Source organism: Sander vitreus, chromosome 4 (genome assembly GCF_031162955.1).
Source record: "Sander vitreus isolate 19-12246 chromosome 4, sanVit1, whole genome shotgun sequence".
Taxonomy (NCBI): Eukaryota; Metazoa; Chordata; class Actinopteri; order Perciformes; family Percidae; genus Sander; species Sander vitreus.
In genome coordinates, this window is record NC_135858.1 from 15,643,752 (window position 1) to 15,662,538 (window position 18,787).

The following is an 18,787-nucleotide window of genomic DNA, read 5'->3' on the forward strand; positions in this document are numbered from 1 at the left end:
CGTGAGGGCGGGTCTTTCGGTTTCACAAAGAAGCACCGGCAGATGGTCTTGACTGAGTAACAAATCGGGCAAACCCCAAGACAATGAGTAGCTGCCCCAAATAATGCCGCATAAATATTCTAAATTGATCGTATATTATATCTCTACAAAGCAATTTAGATTGTTGCCACAGTTTATATAGCTTGAAATAAATAGCTTACTAGTTAACATATGATTTCTATAGTATGGTTTAAATATTAAAATGCAACACGACCTACGCACACAAGATTATATAAAAATTCTCCAAAGGCGCGATGGGCACGATGTAATCTTTCCTAGGACCTTCTTAAAGCGGTGATCAGAGGAAAATTGCTGCTACGACTTAGAAAACAGAGAAAGAGCAGACAATAATTTGAGATTACACAGTCTCCGTGTGAATTAATTTGTTACTTGGACCTGTGTTATTTTGTTTAGTTACCCCAGTGTAGTGTACGTTTGCTGAAATCACTGCAACAACTCAGCCGGCTTCAGATTTGGTACTCACTGGGTGGGCATTATCCCCATTCCCCAGCCAACGTTAGTTAGCTAGCTAGCTAAATGTGCTAGGTTAGCTAGCTAGCTAACTAACTAACGTGAACTGTCGCTGCTCGGCAGTTGGGAGCCAGTGTTCCACGCAACATTTAAACTGAGTAAGTTTGCCGTTTGTGTATTTCTAAATGAACTCACTAGCCAGTCGTTTGTACAACCTACTAAAAAAAAACCACTAATGAGGTTTGGAGTAAACTGTGTGGGACGTTAACTTAGCTAGCTAGCTAACCAGTGTCTGGAGTGATTGTTGGCGTATATTTCCCTGAAACTGTAATGTTAACGTTATCTAGATGATTCACATAGCCATAGATTAAGTAATAACGTTACTGGCTGTACATGTATTTCAAAACCACTTCGTTCAGTCCAGATAACGTTACTTACTTTACAGGCACTTTGTGAATTAACGCTAAGATGTAGCTAGCTATTGAATTGACGTGTCACGTCTTATTACAGCGGCTGTTGTCAATTAACTTGCTAATTGGCTAGCAGCGTTTGCTAAAACGGTCCCCATGTAAGATAGCTCGACGTTAGGTGAAGTTTATTGTTGTGATTTTATAATGTTTTAAGGTCGGGTCACTTTTCTTGTTTGTTTTTCTAATACAAACAAGCTTGAAAAGACAGCATTTTCTCTAAACAGCACTAACCAAACAGTTGGGATGACGCTTAGTTTTGAAACTTCAAAAAAAAGCTTTAATTGATTTGATACCAATGATCTATTTAAACATTTTAGTTATTAACATTGTAAGGCTAACGTTGTCCAGATATTTCACCATGCAACGGAACTGCTTAACTTATTAACGTTACTTGTTTCCAACAGGAACAGAGTCATTGTTGGGCTTGAAGCAGTTTGTTCGTTTCTGAAATCAGTCATGGAGAACGATGCTTGTGTAGAGCAGAAGGATGGGGATGGTGATGTGGCTCAAGTTAAACAGCTAGCAGCCACAGCTCCTTACAGATACACCAAGGTAATGAGATATCCCAACAATATGATAACATGGAAGCCACACATAGTTCTTCCTAACACAATTAACCATTATCAATTATTGTACAGGAGGTGCTTCTGGAAATAAAAGAACTACCAGTCTCCAATGAAAGGCCAGACTGTCTCTCTGAGAAATATGACAGGTAAGAATGAATTGACTCTGTATTCCACACCATACACAATCCACATAATATTCTGATGTTATGTGGGTCAACAAGGGAAGCAAGACTTATTTATAGAATGAGACCGCTTGGATGCGCTTTCTTGAAAAACGCCAATCTTTTTCCTTCTCTTTGACAGTAATTGACTTAGGTGTCTGGTCATAGGTATGTTTTCCCCTAAACATATGAGCCAATGAAAAAGCTTAAGCATTAACTCTGAATCTACACTAGTGGCTTTCATTTGCTGTTCCAAAAGTGTGTTTAATTGTTTGCTGAACTTATGTGTTGTAGTGATGAGTTTGTACTAATGTATGCCTATTTCAGCAACTCGCCTATAGGGACTGACTTTATTTTATCCACCAACATAGATTTTTACTAGCATTTGGCGAGTGGCAAGTGCTAATTTTAGGACCTGCTCTTATTTAGTTGCTTTACTTAGTCTTGGAAATGCAATCCATTTGAATTGAGGAATTATTGCCATACTGTGCTAAGCTAAGGGCTAGTCAAAGATGGGTTTTGATTAGGGAAAATTTCCCTCACTCGTTACAGTAGACAGGGGAATTAAAATCAATGAAACGATGCATACAAACCCTTTCTTCCCATGGAGCTGTCATGGAAACTATTTTAGTTGAAGGCAGATTTTCCGGACATCTGCTGATAAATTAAACATTTTGTTTGTTTTGACCTTTTTTTTTTTTTTAAACCGCTATCCAAGACAAGCTGTTTAAAATAACAAGCACATTTGTGCAGTCTCTTGTGTTTTCTACTTGTTATCAATGAATGATTGTCAATCCTGCAGAGCCCTGTTTATCATTGTAGATATTCGATCATGGAGGGGATTTTAGACATGACTAAATATGAAAAATAGCTTGTATGGTAGAAAATGGCATTACTTTTTCTAGTTCACAGGATAAAGGTTGAAATCTCTGATTGTAGTTGGTTTAAATAATGTTGGCCATGCTGACCTTTTACTAAACAGTTTAGATTGTACAAATTGGTCCCCGAAACAAAGATGCTGTGCCCAGTATTTATCCTTAGTTTGTGTTATTAGACATTTTCATATGTAACATGTAAAATGATCTTTTGCCCAGTTAAAAAAAAAAAATTGGGAATAATTTGTCAGTTATGTCTTGTTTTGGTCAGCAAGTTGAGTATGTGTTTTGATACAGTGATGGTGTCTGGGACCCTGAGAAGTGGCATGCCTCACTGTATCCCACTTCAGAGCGTAGCTCTCCGGTGGAAGGTTTTAAGAAGGACTATGTGGATGACAGAGTTCCTTTGAAACGAAGAATCCCAGGTAAATGGCCCAAAGCCATACATCTAAAGATTTAAACCAAAAAAATCATAAATTCATAAAAATTATCTTACTTTCTGGAGGTTTGTGTTAGAAGTGATCTATTGATAAGTCATGAAGCAGTACAATTGTTATCTAGGAAAGATTTCTGTAATTGTAATGCTTGCAACTCCTGAATATTAAGCAGCTCTAGATTATGCTTAAACAACTATTTAAACTACATAGTCTTGTCTTAAGGGATAAGAAGATAACAATATAAATGAGGCATGAAGTAAATACTTGAACATTTTTAAGATTTTAATCTAGGTTTCCTTTTGATTGTGTTGGTTATGATGTGACCGTGGTGGTTATACCTCTGCATTGTATTCAGATCCTCGTGAGCGATTAAAGGAGGATGATCTGGATGTCGTACTGAGCCCACAGCGACGCAGCTTCGGTGGTGGATGTCAAGGCAATGCTGCACTTGCACCCCACGCCCGTCGCCCAATCAGCCCCCTTGAAAATAAGGAGAATGAGAGTCTCCGTCTAGGAGGGGCACGCAGAATCGGCAGTGGCCGCATAATTGCTGCCCGAGCATTTGAGAGAGAAGCCCGTTCGGAGAAGGAGCGGGAACGTGAGAGGGACTTTAAGGATAAAAGATTCAGGGTTGGTGTTCACTGCTTTCAGTTCATCCTTCATGTTTTTTCCCTTTAGTGTTCGAACGGTGAGACATTCAATGCATTGAGGTTGGCATTTCTCTTCGATGTTAATGTATGTAGGATTGCAGAGAGTTTTTGCAAAATCAAACGCATATGCCATTCAGTTGGTTTCACAAAACCACTTGTGAAGATTAACAAGCTCACTTTTTGAGGATAAAAATAGCTGAAAAGTGGAATGTGCAGGAGAAATAAAGCCTTAAACCTTAAATGTTTTTCACAAAATAGGTTTTGCTCACTAATCTAGTGTTAATTACTTTATATGAAAGCAAACGTTTACTTTCTGCTCAGTAAAATTAGGAAGAGGCTACTTGGAAGAGTCCCACTTCATCAGTGTGCTTTCTCCACACGGTTTATTTCAAGAATGGTCCCATTATTTTAATCTATTAGCTTCTGAAGGTCTTATCTTTCGTTCTACACAGATAATATTTTGGTTTTGTCTCATTTGCAGAGGGATTTCGGTGACAAACGTGTGTTTAGTGAAAGGAGAAGGAATGACTCTTATGCAGAGGAAGAGCCAGAGTGGTTCTCTGGAGGTCCCACCAGCCAGTCTGAGACGATTGAGCTCATTGGATTTGACGACAAAATCTTGGAGGATGATAAGCGGAGGTCCAAGCGGTCAAGAAAACGGGCAGAGTCCATAAGAGAAGGCATGCAATGCATTTTAGTTTTTCACCAGATGGTCAACTGCATGGCATTATTTTGAGAACTAGCATAGTGCAACTGCTATCACATTAGGGGTACTTAAATATTGTGATTTTTGTTGTGTAGTGGAATGTAACGGACAAGCAGAAGAGCGAGATGCTGGTTTGCAGTCTACTGCTGATCAGGAGGTTCCCCACCCTGATGTTCTGCCTGAGCAGACGACTGGAGACTTTGACTTCAATGAATTTTTCAATCTGGAGAAGACCATGCCAGGGCTGGCCTCTGTAAGTACTGGGGTGCACTTGGTGTTAAAGGTGTGAACATCACAGATGGGATGACGTACCAGTATAAGCTTTAACAGTAGAGGTTTTCAAGTGTGTCTGTCCCTCCTCCTCAACAGACCTGCAGGTCATTTTTCTTTGTAATTTTTCAACCTTAACATTTAAGCGGCTAGATTACAGTTGTGGCACCATTATGATGTAACGCATTAATCTGTTCATGTCTCATATATAAAATAAAACAAGCTTTTTGAATTCAAGTATTAAGTTAGCAGATACTTTGTGTCAGCACAAGATTACCTCTGCTGCACTGGCTTGATCTCACTGAACTTGCTCTTTGGTGTGGGTATTGTCACTGAATGTTTAACTTTCTTTTTTTTTGTCAGTGGGCTGCTGAATGGGGTTAGATGTTAAAAAGGTATCAAGAATCCAAATTTATGCCCATCATTTTAGCTACATTAGACCAGCTAATTTGAGAACTAATAACGAATAAGAGTTGTGTACATACTGGTTTGGGGCATTAAATCAACACAAAGCCAAACGGCAGTGCATTCAATGAGACTGCCCTTATCTTCTAGCACATTTTGTGCTAAATCGATGGAAAACGCTCTAAACGTAAGTGCCACTTTTGCCCTTGTACCTTTCGGCCTGCCGTTATTTGTTTCTCACTCTGTTTCACAGGCGCCTTTTTCTGTCTTACAGATGATAGAGGACGTTTTGGGGGAGGGCCCTGTATCGGCTAGCCGCTTCAGTCAGTGGTTCTCCAGTAACCTGAGCCCTTCAGGCAGCCGGTCCAGCAGTCTGAGGTCCACTCCCCATGAGGAACTAGAAAAACTTGCAGGTGAATTATTTGATTTCCCCAAAGGAGCTTCATGTAACTATGTAGCTTAAAACCAGACAGTCAACATCAAACTGCTGCTAACTATCTCACTCCAATGCTATGTGATTGCTAGCCTACATTCTTGCTTTGTAATGTTCATGACCCCAAAACACACTTTCTGTGTTGGATGTACTAAATCTTGGATGATTTTGCTCCTCTAAAGGGCTTGAATCACGCAGCTCTTCCTCTAGCCAAGGCCCTGCCTCATACTTCACACCTATTCAAACATCTGAGTGCAAGGAGAAGGTGGACATCCTGGAGCTGCTGCATAAGGCCAAAATAGACCTGAAGCCTCTTCTTTCCACCCTGTCGGTCAACAAGGCTCGGCTAAGGGAAAGCAGTGAGTGCTAGTTCAATTATTATACCATGAGTCAACTTTTTACTGGGAATATACTGTGCACTAGACATCTTGTTCTTGTATGTTCATGTTGGGCAATGTGGATACAATTTTGAGTTATATTACATTTGCTATAGTAGTAATACAGCGGTTATAGACCACTGTATGAAAATTCCATTGGGAACACATTTATAGACCGAATAACCAGATGGGAAATGTTTTTGGCTAATCAAATGAAATAAATATCTGTCTAAGATACTTAAAGGCATACTATGTAACTTTCCCCTCTTCTGTCGCCCTACAGGTAGTCTCATTGGAACTACAGCTCGTGCAGCTATAGTTCCAATGAGACAACCTGTAGGGGGACAGAAGAGGGAAAAGATACATAGTATGCCTGTAAAGTTGTTGTCCATAAGATTTGAGTTAGGTTGTTTTCTAGCGGCAGAAAGAACGTTGGTACATTGGCAGCTCTAACCTGCGCGATGCCTTCACATGCTCAAGTCCGCAATGATAACAGTTTAGTCTAAGATAAGCTAAGAGCTAATACATCCATGAAGATGCAATACAATTGCCATATGCCTGTCCTGCTCACAGACTTGCAACATTTCCTACAAAACAAAATCTGTTGACAAATCTTCCCAATTCTAGTTCCATGGTACCAAAGCTGATTGTATTAAACAAAGGATATTCACCTCTGTATAAGAGGGTGTACATGGTAGGGCTCTACTGAATACATTTTTTTTTTTTTTTTGAGCTTCCTTGCTTTTCAACAGCGAATATTTGAAGCTTTGGTGGCAGCGGCAACCAACATTTCTGATTGCACTTGAAGTCAGCTTTGGAAAAAGGAAATAAAAGCCGATGAAGTGACTGCTTTTATTGCAGGACACCACAGTCAACTCCTGGGCAGTTCAGTGCTTGTTTAGTTTTTTACCTTCGTAGTGTTAAACTTTTTTACAGTAACGTTACAGGGCTTGCATGCCGTGACTGACGAGTCTGATAGTGGGTTAACGTTACACGATCAACCACAGCAGGTTGACGTCAGGTTGCATTTCTCCTAAAGTTGAATGACGCAGTGTATGGGAATGAATGCTCAGCCAGCGCCTCACTGTTTTGGCATTATTATGCATGGCTGTAACTAACGTGTTACTATGTTTACCTTTTTATCAAATTGCCTGAAGACGACACCAGGCTGCTACAGTTAAACTATACAGACCTGTACACACATCAGACTGCTCGCTTTTAACTACACATTTCTCCGTTCTTGGCTGAGATGGATGACCTAGTGCTGCATTAATTAGCCAGCGGCTAGCTGACATTTAGCAAGTAGCTTTATCCCGACAAAACACCAGTTAATTTCAGCCTGCATGCATGTTTTAAAAAAAACAAAACTGTTTGAATCCCGAAATTGAAAATCATGTGATTGTCCCTGTAGTAACTTGGTTTTAAAATCACATCCCATAGTATTCTGTGTAGTGTTTTTCTCTGAGGAATAGATTCATGTGATGATTTATGAAACTGTTTTTTATGATTTGCATTTCATAGTCACACCTGTAATAACAAGCCACAAACCGATGGCAGCCCCTTGAGTATCTTTACACCTGCTAAGGGTGACCAGGTCTTAGCTGTTCAGGCATCTGGGCGTAGAAGTCCGACTTAAGGGTCTCAAGTATGCAGTCAGTGTCCAATTTTAAATCTCCTAAATTCAATTTCATATGACATTCTCTTAATTAGCATTTGAATTTACTTGTAAAGCACAGTACATAGTTTTTGTTTCAAACACTTCTACATAAAGTTTAATTGTATCCATCTGTCCTCAGCTAACTGTGGAGCAGTGCTCTCGCTGGAGGAAGTGGAGGGAGAGATGAAGGGGATGAAGCTGGGCTCAGAACCACAGGTGCGAAAGGGGCCGCCTCCACAGAGAGGAAATGGCACGCCTTTTATGGCTCAACATTTAGAGGAGGCTTTAACTGGTGGCTCCAGTGCCCGTCCAAAGTCACGTGACACAGACATGTCTGCCTTTAATAAACTAGTCAGCAGCATGAAGGCAAGTGGAACTCTGCCAACTCACCCCAAAAACAACACAAACAATGTAAGTATGTATTATTATTTTTTATCCAATAGACACTTTAACTGGATAAGTAACATTGTGTATGTTGGAACGGATATTCATACAAATCTGTCCAGTGGGATGCTGCATGCAAGCTTTTTCAGCTTAACCTAGATAGCCCAATATTTCATGGACAGACTAGAAAGTGATGGGCATAAATTTGTTTAAATGTTTTGAAGGTTCTTTTTGTTTTTGAATGTTTGATGTATGAAAGCTGCAAGTGTCCTTTTTTTCTGCAAGTCAGTTTCTGAAATTGTGTGATCTGGATTATGTTTGCACTGAGATGATAACCATGTTTACGGTCATTGGATGAACATATGTATCCAAAGGCATACATGACTTGCATGAGGGACACTTTGATTGTGACTTTCATGTACAAATCCATCTCCGTGGGCTTGCCGTGTTGCAGTTTGAGGAGGTTTCACCAAATTCTGTATTTGATACGTGTCTAAATTTTAGCTTATATCTGGTGATCACTGATCAATTTTGCTGCCAATTTCTGTTTTGACACGCTTGTAAATGCCTACCACATACTCAACATTGGTTACTGGGATGGGTTTTTACAGGGAAATGGTTGCATTGAACCTGCCACAAATTGTTTCTCCCTGTAACATGCAGCAACCTTCAGACCCAGCTGTGGTGACACTGTCTGAAGCTCAGTTGCCTCCTCGGCAGCAAAAAAACATATTTCAGGTGTGTATGTAGACTATCATCTCAGCATAATGGTGACAATGTTTGGTATAGACTAGAAGTTTTCAAAGGTCCACTAGTTTCCCATTAACAGAATCCGGCCGGGGGCAATTGTAGTCAGTCCAATCGGGTCTGAGTAGAGTCACAGCTCTCTGGTTTGTGATCAGGTGGTGCGTCATAATTATCTGCAGCAGATGCGTGTAAACTGAATTGCAATGTATTCTTTTCAACAGCAGCTGCTCATTCTGCTGCCAGTGTTTTTTTTTGTTTTTTTTTTATATTTGAGGCTCTTCATGCAACTGCGTTTTGAAATGGGTCCTCAGGTATATTTCCATTTGCCAACCTGTTCTGACTGTTCTACAGTCCCTATCGGATCCTAAAAACATTACATCAATCGAAGTGTTTCCTTCTCAGCATAGTGCCAACATTGCTATATAACTATATATGGGGTATTGATAAATAAGGACACCACATAATACAATTTTGAATCCTGCCTAAATGTCAAGAAGGCCGTAGAACACCTACCAGCCCTAACGAACCGGGAAATAGATTGTCATCTCGGTGCACACACTGACAGCTTGACGACAGTAAGCCTCTGGCTTTACTGTCTATCTACTGCAACGGCTAATAACAAACCCTGGAACTCCTAAACTGCAAGTAAGCGTTTCTCGCTGCTGTTTTTCACAGAGCCTGACATTAGCTACGACAGCTGACATTCGCTAAAATTGGCTAACGTAAGCGCTTGTTGCAGTGGACCTCTGACAAACCCTAACGTCGGACTAACTTTAACAAGCCCCGCTCTATGTGGAAAAAAAAGATTTAACAAACTTAGGAGTTCCAAGTGAACTTATGGAAGACATTACCGTATGCTAGCTGTGTGGTAATACCAGGCTTTCGGAGCAGTGGGTTGTTGGTCCAGAAGATCGCCTCCAAACTTTAACTGGAAAAAGTGACATGAGACAACATTCCCCCCCCCACCCCTAACCCCCTCCACAATCAGCACAAATGCCATTATTTGGGAAACTCTGACAACGTATCCCAAGTGTTTCTTTATCCCTATGCTGAAATGCGCGTTGTAAAGGAGTATATTTTGAAGTTGGCTACATAGGCTTTATGATAGTTTTGCACTTACATTTTAACTGCCAGACCAACAACATTAAAGTTAATTGAGACATCTTGGGAAAATGTATATTTATGTTTGTATTGTAGGAGCTCTTGGGAGGTCCTGCTCGTAGTGGCTCTCCTACACTACTTGGCAATCTGTTGGGCAGCTCTGAGGGCCCAACAACCTCTGCCCCGCTACACGGCCTACTACACAAGGGCCCGTCACCCCCACTCTTTCCACATAGGGCACCCTCACCTGACTACTTCAACAGTCGGTTGCAACCTTCAACAGGTAAGTATTTTGTAAAAGTGACATGTTGCAGCACTTTATTTTTCGTCATGTAAAATCTTTTTTGAATTGGGAAGAATGCATATTGTATGCATTGACTTTCTCTCTTTCTATCATCAGGCTTTACCCACAGATTTCATGATCGCATAATCAGAAATGAACCCAGAAGTATGTGGACTCTTGTGGGATACCAAATGTTTTTTTCATGGAATGTTTGTCCTCACTGCTGCCTCTACAATTTATTGATAATCCATCCAACATTTTAATGACACACGGTGGAAAGCTTTACTTTTTTACTGTTAATGCAATCCATATTACAGCTCTGATCGCATGACGTTAACGCCATCTGTGTGTATCAACAGGAATGTAATAGTGAAACAAATTTCAGAGGCTGTGTTACGTAGGGTTGGGTACCGAAACTTGGTGCTAATATGGCACCGGTGCCTAAACCACGGATACCTACTGGACCGAATAGCAACAAAGATTTCGGTGCCACTTAAATGACTGTGCCGCGCTCTGATGCTCCGAAACGGACGTTAGAGGCGGCGTCGCTGCATGTGATGATAGTTGACACTACACTTGGCATTAGCTTACCGTTGGCGAGTAGCTGGGTTAAACATGGTTAAAATGCTGACAGCTAAATGGTAGAAGTGTGACTGTATTTCGCTGTAGAGGATTTTAATACCGGAACATACAACTGTCTGCAGCTGCTGTTGTCGGAAAAACAGAAGGTGCGTTAACTTGAAACTGGTAAGCCTGGTGATGCATTCAAAGTTATTGTAAAATACCCATTTCCCATCTAGTTTTTCAGTAATTTACTGGTGAAATAAGTTGCCTGTATAGGTTATTACATTTTAAATGAATCATTTCATTTTGACCATATGGCCTGAGCAATAAACAAGTTCTTTAATGCTGCCGACTGTCGCTTTGTGCCGTATTTATTTTCCCTTTTTTTTTCTTTTTTTTAAAATCTGTTTAGGCACCGGCACAATTTGAAAATCGGTTAGCACCGGTATTGGGGGGAACCCAATCGTTACCCAACCGTTACCCAACCCTAATGTTACGCAGGTGCTACAAAAGTAGTAAGCTTAACATAATCGACTCTTTTTTTTTTTTCAGCTTGAGCGAAAATGTTGTGCCAGTATATGATTATCTCCTGCTGTTGGTGCAAAGTGTCATATGATCACAGCAACTAAAGAGTGCATCTCTGGTGTTGTGGGCAATTTAGCCGCAACATCCAATATCTTCAGTTACTTTTTTTTTCTTTTTTTTTATTAGATGCTGTTGGTTAGACAAGCTGAATTATGTCATCAATAGTTTTGTTGTAATAGTTTTATTCTCTCCCTCTCCTACCTGAAGGTTTTCCTGTTGGTCATCAGCCCATGCTGCCGGAACAGTTTGCTGATGTACACAGATCTATCAGCCCTGGATCTGCTGCACAGCAACAGGTAACCAGTGTTTGGACACGGTGAACTTGGACTAATGGCTTTATTGTTTACTCAAGATATTTTGCACACTAAATCTTTAATGTAAATTGATATTCAATTTGAAGAACCTTATTTTATAACTTGGGCTGTCAATCGATTTAAAATATTTAATTGCGTGATTTCGACAGTTAACTCACGATTAATCACACTTTTTTTTTTTTTTTTGTTATAAATGTAATAAAAAAAACTCTTCACATCAACAGTACATGAAAATAACTTTAGTCTTGTGAACAGAACCATCTGAAAGGGCTTTGAAACTCAATTTGCCATTCGAAAGACCCTTTTATTTATCCATTTCTGCTTAAGGAGCTTTGCTTTTTTTTTTTTTTTTTGGGGTCTTGAGCTGCTTTTTAATCATTGATTTCGTTAAAATGTAAGTAAAGCCTCAGAACGGGAAGTCTCTCTTTTAGATAAATTGTGTGGTTCTTAAAAGAGCCTTTATTTGTGATTCAGGATTAGATTTAACTCTGAAGCTATAAAGGGTGCGGCATACACTAGAGCTGGGCAATATATCGATATATCAATATCGTGATATGAGACTAGATATTGTTTTGGATTTCGTAATATGGCATAGGTGTTGTCTTTTTCTGGTTTTAAAGGCTGCATTACAGTTGTCATTTTCTGAACTTACCAGACTGTTGTAACTGTTGCCTTTACCCACTTAGTCATTATGTCCACATTACTGAGGATTATTGATCAAAAATGTCAGTGTAAATATTTTGTGAAAGTACCAATAGTCAACACTACAATATCGTTGCGGTATCGATATTGAGGTATTTGGTCAAAAATATTGTGATATTTGATTTTCTCCATATCGCCCAGCCCTAGCGTACACCACATCCATCGCGATAGTCTCTTCATGGCGTGCTCCGTGTTAGGTGACGTCATCTCAAATCACTTTCTCCCATCATCACACTGCGGGTTTCCTCGTAGATCAGACCAGAGATGCGCTTCACTTCACCGCGGCGAGTTACATGGTGGGTCTGGTGATCCCCTGGATGTTATCACGAAGCACTTTACGGCTTCTGCTAGTCATCCACAAATCATGGATGTACAATGTTACTGCTGCATCGCTTCCTGATTTCCCAAACTAGGGTATGGCCCAATACCCAAATTGCAGAACGTGCATGCGTTAATCGCGCATTCAAAAAATGAGTGGCGTTTAAAAGGAATTTGTTATTTATAATATGAAATGCACATAGGGCTCTATTTACATAACTGTTTTCAGTGGAACAGGAAAGATTTGACTGCCCAAATACCAAGCTGCATTACAAAAATCTTTTCAGTTCTGATTTATTTTACAGTATATTTACAAAAAGTAACCCATCATGAAGCAACATTGCGTAACATTCATTTTTTTGCAATTTGGAGCCCCTACGGTTTGAGAGTGTAATTCAAACCTCAAGTGGTCCAAAGCACCTGTTAGCGGTGTAAACATCAACACTTCAAATCTTGTGGTAGTGCTGTAAAACGTTGCACACTTCTACTGGGAGTTTGTACCTGCTCACCAAAGTTACATAGTGCGAGAACAGTCATTTGAGGTGCAAAGTGGTAAAGACATTGGCATTATTCTCCCTATTACAAGTCAGAGTAGCATCAAAATGATTTTGAATGTGTAAGGTAAAGTTATGCAATGTTGCTTTAAGACATCAGTTGGCGATCTCTTCAGTTGTGTGTATTTTACTTGACCAGATGAGGGCGCTCTCTATGCCAGTGAATCAGGCAGACCTGGAAGCTCTGGCATTTCAGCAGGACCTTGCTCTACATGCCCACCACTCATTCCAGTCTGGCTACAAGCCACCACAGGACATATATTTTCAAAATAGGTTAGTTGATTTTTAAAAAGGTATTTTGATACTACACAGTATGTATTAATATTGACACAAAGAATTGAATGTGATTAATGCCTCCTTAGCCAATCCATGATCTTCATATGCTACAGGACTCCAGACTGCGACCTGCAAATTTGATGACCTTTTTATTATTTATTTCATGTTGTAAAATGAGGTGTGTGTGTGTGTGTGTCCAGGAGTGTTTAGTCAACTGCGTGGGTAATGCATGAATGTGAGCTACACTCGTCGTGGCGTCACACTCATCCGTAAAGTCAACCATGGCGAAACATGCACATGCTGTTTCCGTGAAAATCATGATGTTGCAGTCTAATACATTTACGAGTGGTGATCCGCAGCCAAAAATCATCCATTTTGTTTGCTAAAGACTGTACATTGGCGAGGAAAATGCTGCATAGCAAAAGCCGATAAGGACTTAGCCTTGGCCTAATGTTAGTCCTCTCTTCATCCTACTTTGTTTATGGTCTCAACCCCGCTTGCGTGCACTTCAGGTTGGCGGAGCTGTGTTGATAGACTTCGGCCATGTAAGGTAGTATTCGTTCTCGTCACAAAATTGACCGTATTTTTACTGTGTGTTGGCTCGCTCTCCCACAAACGAGGCCAGATTTTATTTCGACACAACTGCAGGATCTCACTTAATTGCCTGTGCATTCCCTGATTTACTTGCATTTTCACATCAATGCTAATGTCGGCTCAGACATTTGCTACATGCTGCGGTACCGCTGCCTCACTTGGGTGAGAGGTAGAGATGTAACATCGGAGCGAAGACGGCTTCTTTGAAGAGGGGGAAAAAAAGCTCCCCTCTCTGGCTCCCTCATCCCCCTAATCTTTCCCACACTGGGTGTTGTATAGTTAGATACTCCCCTTTCCCTTGAAGTTTAATCACCTTAGATATGATAGCTAGTCTGGCTATCACCAGACCAAGCTCCATCTTTTAAGATGGAACATTAGTCTGGGGAGCCTGCTCTGTATTTTCTCAGCGCAAAAGGCGTGATTAACGGGCATAGTTCAAATGACTGTACGCAATTGGATAGTCCTTCAACCAATCAGACCAACGATCCAGGTGACTTGGCAGCGACAGTGGCATCAATGGATTGATGCCATGGAGTGCTGCGCAGTGGCCGGCTTGTTGAATGTAAACAAAAAGCTGCTTGGTCGCTTCTCTATCGTCCTGTTAAACGTAAAAAAAAAAAGGGAGGCATAGCCTGTATGAGGCAGTCAATAATGCAGTACATTCACAACAATAATCTTTGTTTACATTTCTGAATATGCAATTAAGCACCATTCCATTAAAATGTGACTGAAATAAGACAGCAGATTTTAGTTGCTGTATTTATTGCCAAAGCGTTTATCAAACGGTTAAAATGGCTGTTTTGTTTTTAGTTTATTAAAAAAAAAAAAAAAAGTTGGTCTGGAGCCCTGTGCTATGAAGAACACATTTAAATTGGGCTACGTGTCTGGCCTGTTTTTAGCAATTGGAATGTTGGCAAATGCAGCTTAGTGTATTACATGTTACAGCGGTACTGTTTACAACAATTGTTTTTTTTTCTGACCGTTTTACTAATAAAAAATCTCTTAAATCATGACACAAATTTGACCCAAACCAGATAACATAATTAGCATTTACTAGTTGCGTATGGCTGATGTGCTTGTGATCCACAGACTGCAACGTGTTAATCGCTCTCCTGGTCCAGGCCCTCAGCCTGCTGGAAGAAACTCTCCAGCCAATGCTGTCACCAGTATGGTGAGCACAAACTGTATCCTCTCACCTGTCATTGTTTAGTTGTCCTATGAAGTTTAACTCTAACTTTGTCTGTAATTTCTACACCGCTTGGTTTTGCTAGTATTTTATGTATTTTTGTTTGCTACAGTTGTCTCCATCATTTACTCCCACATCTGTGATCCGCAAAATGTACGCGACAAAAGAGAAAAGCAGAGATGAACCATTGAGTCGTTCAGAGAACAAGGAAGAGGCAGTAGGACACGCTCAAGATGGTACAGAGCATTGTTACCCACAACTTCCTGATTTGAACTTCAGTCAAAGTACTAGAACACTGAATATGAAATTTTGGTTATGTTATTACAGACGGCAGCTCTCCAAATCTATATATGGAGGCGATTGATGGGAATACGGCCCAGTCTGGAGGAGTAAGGGCTGGCTCCCAGACCTTTCCAAGGAAGGACCAGGAGCGTCTCAGGCCTGGTTCTGCTGGACACCACACGCCCAACATGGTACCTCCAGGACCCGCGTCTTTCCCTCGTCCCATCTATCCGGTACCGCTGCTATCCCAAGTACCAATGGTGCGCCCTCCTCCTCAGCTCCACCCTAATGTGGTTCAAAGAATGCTGGCGCACGGTATCCAGCCCCAGCAACTTGGACCTGCTCTTGTGCAAGCAGGTTAGTGATGGGCACGCATCATCTTTTTTTCAAGTTTTTAACTATAAATTGACCTGATATTGAACCTCTGACCTGTCTTTTAATTATACACACCAGGTATATTCCCACCACATGTTGACCTTGCCCAACTTCAAGGCTTGCCTCCTGCCCTGCTTGGACAACCGCTGTACCCTCTAAGTGCAACAGGGCATCCACTTCTACCTCCCAGAGCCAACACTCAAATGCAGTTAGCAGTAATGCAGCAGCAACTTCAGCAACAGAGACCAAGTAAGTGGAGGTTTAATATTACGAATCAGTGTGGGCATATGCTAGAGGTGTTGAAATTAATCAAATAATCGATGCATCGAATCGTGGACATCGACGATGCTGCATCGATAATCGGCTAGGCCATAATCGATTATTTCTGTTTACAATTTAATGTAGGCCTAACAACCTTTCTGTTTACATATTCTGATTTTTTTAATTTTATTCGGTTTTGCACATTCAGGAAGTGCCATGTGCTCAGTGCTGTAGTTTTATGTATGCAATTTTAGTATTGGAGCACTGTAGAATGTTTTGTTTTTGAAGCTTGAAAAGCTATGAATTAAATATCCTATATGGCTTTCATGGAAGAATGTATTTGACGCATCGTGATATCGAATCACTGACATGATAATCATAATCTAATTGGGAGATCATTGAAGATTCACACCTCTAGCATATGCTAGTGGAAGCATTACGTCCCCTCAAAGGGGATAACTGAATACTGCCAAAGAGAAAAACCTACAATAAAGGACTGAAAAAAGGAGAGGATATTCAAGCTGAAATGTATGTAGGATCTATAACAGCAGAAATGAGTAAGTTAAATGTGACAATTTTTTTTTTTTTTTTCCTCATCTTTTGAATTAAACAATTTTTGTCTCCTCTTGCAGTGCATCCAGGCATCCCAGGCCCTCAGTCACAGAGCCAAGGCCCTCACCGGACAAATGGCTCCCAGCAACACAGGGGCACCCCCCCTCTAGGTCTCGCTAAGTGGTTTGGATCAGATGTGCTAGAACAGCCACTCCCCTCCATGCCGGCCAAGGTCATAAGTGTAGACGAATTGGAGTTCCGGCCATAAGAAAATAGACACTGCTGGATAGCGAGAGACTTTTTTTTCTTCTTTTCTGCCCATCTCCACCTCCTCGTTACCATAAAAATGTGAACTTTAATTTGAAAGACGGTGCACAGACCTGGACAGTCTAACCATGCCATGCTTATTAGTCTTCAACCTTGAAGTCAGTGCTTTTTGAAGAGGCTCATCAGCAGAAAAGGGAAGACAAGTGATGGGGATTTGTTTTGCCGACTGAGTGAAAACATTTCTTTTGTATTAGCATTAGGCTCTGCGCAGTAAATAATGTATAGGCCCAATTGTACAGACCATGGGAAATAATCTTATTCTCCCTGTGTATATAGCGATGTTTTTTTTTTCTTGGAATGGGGAAGGTGAAACTATCCTGCAGTTCAACTGACAACTGCGAGGGACAAAGTCACCAAGAGCTGGTAGCATTCCTTTGTCTTAGCCAACTTTAATTTCCCCTCTGAACTGCACTGAGAAAGGGCTACTGCTAGTGAGAAATGTTGGATTGATGAGTAACTTCAGTGCATACTCTACCCTTTTGTGGCATGGCTGGTGGTCCTTTTCTGTAGATGTGACTGGTTGGCGCATTTCAAGACAACTCCGGGGGATGCAGCAAGCGCTGGTTGTGCCTTTTTGTGTTATTATTTTTTTTTTTTTTTCCTTCTTTAAACTGTATCCTCTCCCATCCAACCTGTCACTGAGGGGGACAGCACTGCTCACGTTGTCAATTTTTTGAGGGTGGTTGGGATTGTTTGGGATTCAGTTTGTGCTATTAAGTTATAAAAAGCACAAATGGAATAAATAAATACAACTCAGTAAAACACAATTTGCTTAATCGTTTAAATGGTTCAGTATGTGTGTACATGCATCCATACATACATACCACTTTATTAGGTATACATAGATTAACGCAATCCAGTAAAACTCTGCCATAAATGCTGCCTTTGCAAAACATGTCTATTTACACTGCCCAAGACTGTTGCTTTAACTACGGTTACACTGGACTGTTTGCCTCCTTACATCCATAGGAGGCAGGATACTAACCTTAAGTAAAATGAGTCTAGTACAACGCAAACTACGACCTTAATAAAATGTATGGCAGAGCATTACATGATCATGGATTGCATTAGATTGTGCTGTACAGATGTACCTAATAAATTGACAACTGTGCAACTGAACAAGTAAGAGCGGTCGATTTTCTACTGTTCCAAAAGTTGTCATGCCGCTGCTTTTTTAATATCCTCCAAAAAACACACATCCTGACACTGGATAGTCAGCGCTTATGGTTGTGCTGCTTAAGACCTTTAACTGAGGTACTTGTTTATTCGGTAGTAAACGGTCCAATGTATTGCCAGGCCGATATTTGCTTGTTGCATATATCACAGCCGTAGAAATAAAATGATCACAGCATTGGGAGTATGTGGGTCAACAAGCAATATATCTTTAAGGTCTTAAAGAAATGTCCACTATTTACAACTATACAATGCACATCATGGTCAAAATTCTTTATTAATCACATTTAAGCTATATTCTATTAGATAGGAAAAAAAATCATGTTACGAGTTTTTAAGCGTTATTTAATTTAATTGGTATCTGCCTCAAAAACCTAGTCCAATGCAGTGGGTTGCTGTGAAGCTTGAATGAGTATTTGACATTGTCAGGTGTCGATTCAGTTATTTTCCAGCTCGTGGTGGTGGAATAGGTTTAATATTAAAATGTATAATATTCGGCCTCGTGTATATGGAAGTAGACAAAATAATTGGTACCTTTAAGCATGTCGTAAGGTATTAAAAACGGATTACAAAATGAAATTGGTCACTCTAGACCCTGTTCATAAATGCCATACACAAATACCATAGAAACTTAAACTAATTATACAGATAGAAGTCAATATTTTTCAAAAATACTGACTTCTATTAGCGGC

General features: G+C 40.4%; 1 protein-coding gene across 4 annotated transcripts; it reads left to right on the forward strand.

Annotated features, from left to right (window-relative positions):
- The first annotated feature begins 312 nt into the window (after positions 1–312).
- On the forward strand, positions 313–17,689 carry eif4enif1 (eukaryotic translation initiation factor 4E nuclear import factor 1). 4 transcript variants are annotated; one of them, XM_078248638.1, is made up of 20 exons: positions 313–668; positions 1,385–1,532; positions 1,619–1,692; positions 2,880–3,007; positions 3,375–3,649; positions 4,151–4,349; positions 4,471–4,628; positions 5,304–5,463; positions 5,666–5,842; positions 7,657–7,928; positions 8,565–8,639; positions 9,846–10,032; positions 10,150–10,197; positions 11,389–11,477; positions 13,209–13,342; positions 15,029–15,110; positions 15,238–15,361; positions 15,453–15,764; positions 15,861–16,031; positions 16,676–17,689. In XM_078248638.1, the coding sequence occupies exons 2-20, from the start codon at positions 1,437–1,439 to the stop codon at positions 16,861–16,863; spliced, it is 2,949 nt and encodes a 982-aa protein (XP_078104764.1). In that variant the 5' UTR covers positions 313–668; positions 1,385–1,436; the 3' UTR covers positions 16,864–17,689. The 4 variants fall into 4 exon arrangements, with proteins under 4 accessions (XP_078104764.1, XP_078104765.1, XP_078104766.1 ...); XM_078248639.1 differs by having other exon boundaries at positions 5,325–5,463; XM_078248640.1 differs by lacking the exon at positions 10,150–10,197.
- The last annotated feature ends 1,098 nt before the right edge of the window (positions 17,690–18,787 follow it).

Bases quoted from the DNA above. Each gene is read 5' to 3' on its own strand.
- eif4enif1 (XM_078248638.1), top strand. From the start codon at position 1,437: ATGGAGAACGATGCTTGTGTAGAGCAGAAGGATGGGGATGGTGATGTG. The intron at 10,198-11,388 runs GTATGTGGACTC...TCCTACCTGAAG, and splicing joins AATCAGAAATGAACCCAGAA to GTTTTCCTGTTGGTCATCAG. The intron at 16,032-16,675 runs GTAAGTGGAGGT...CTCCTCTTGCAG, and splicing joins ACTTCAGCAACAGAGACCAA to TGCATCCAGGCATCCCAGGC.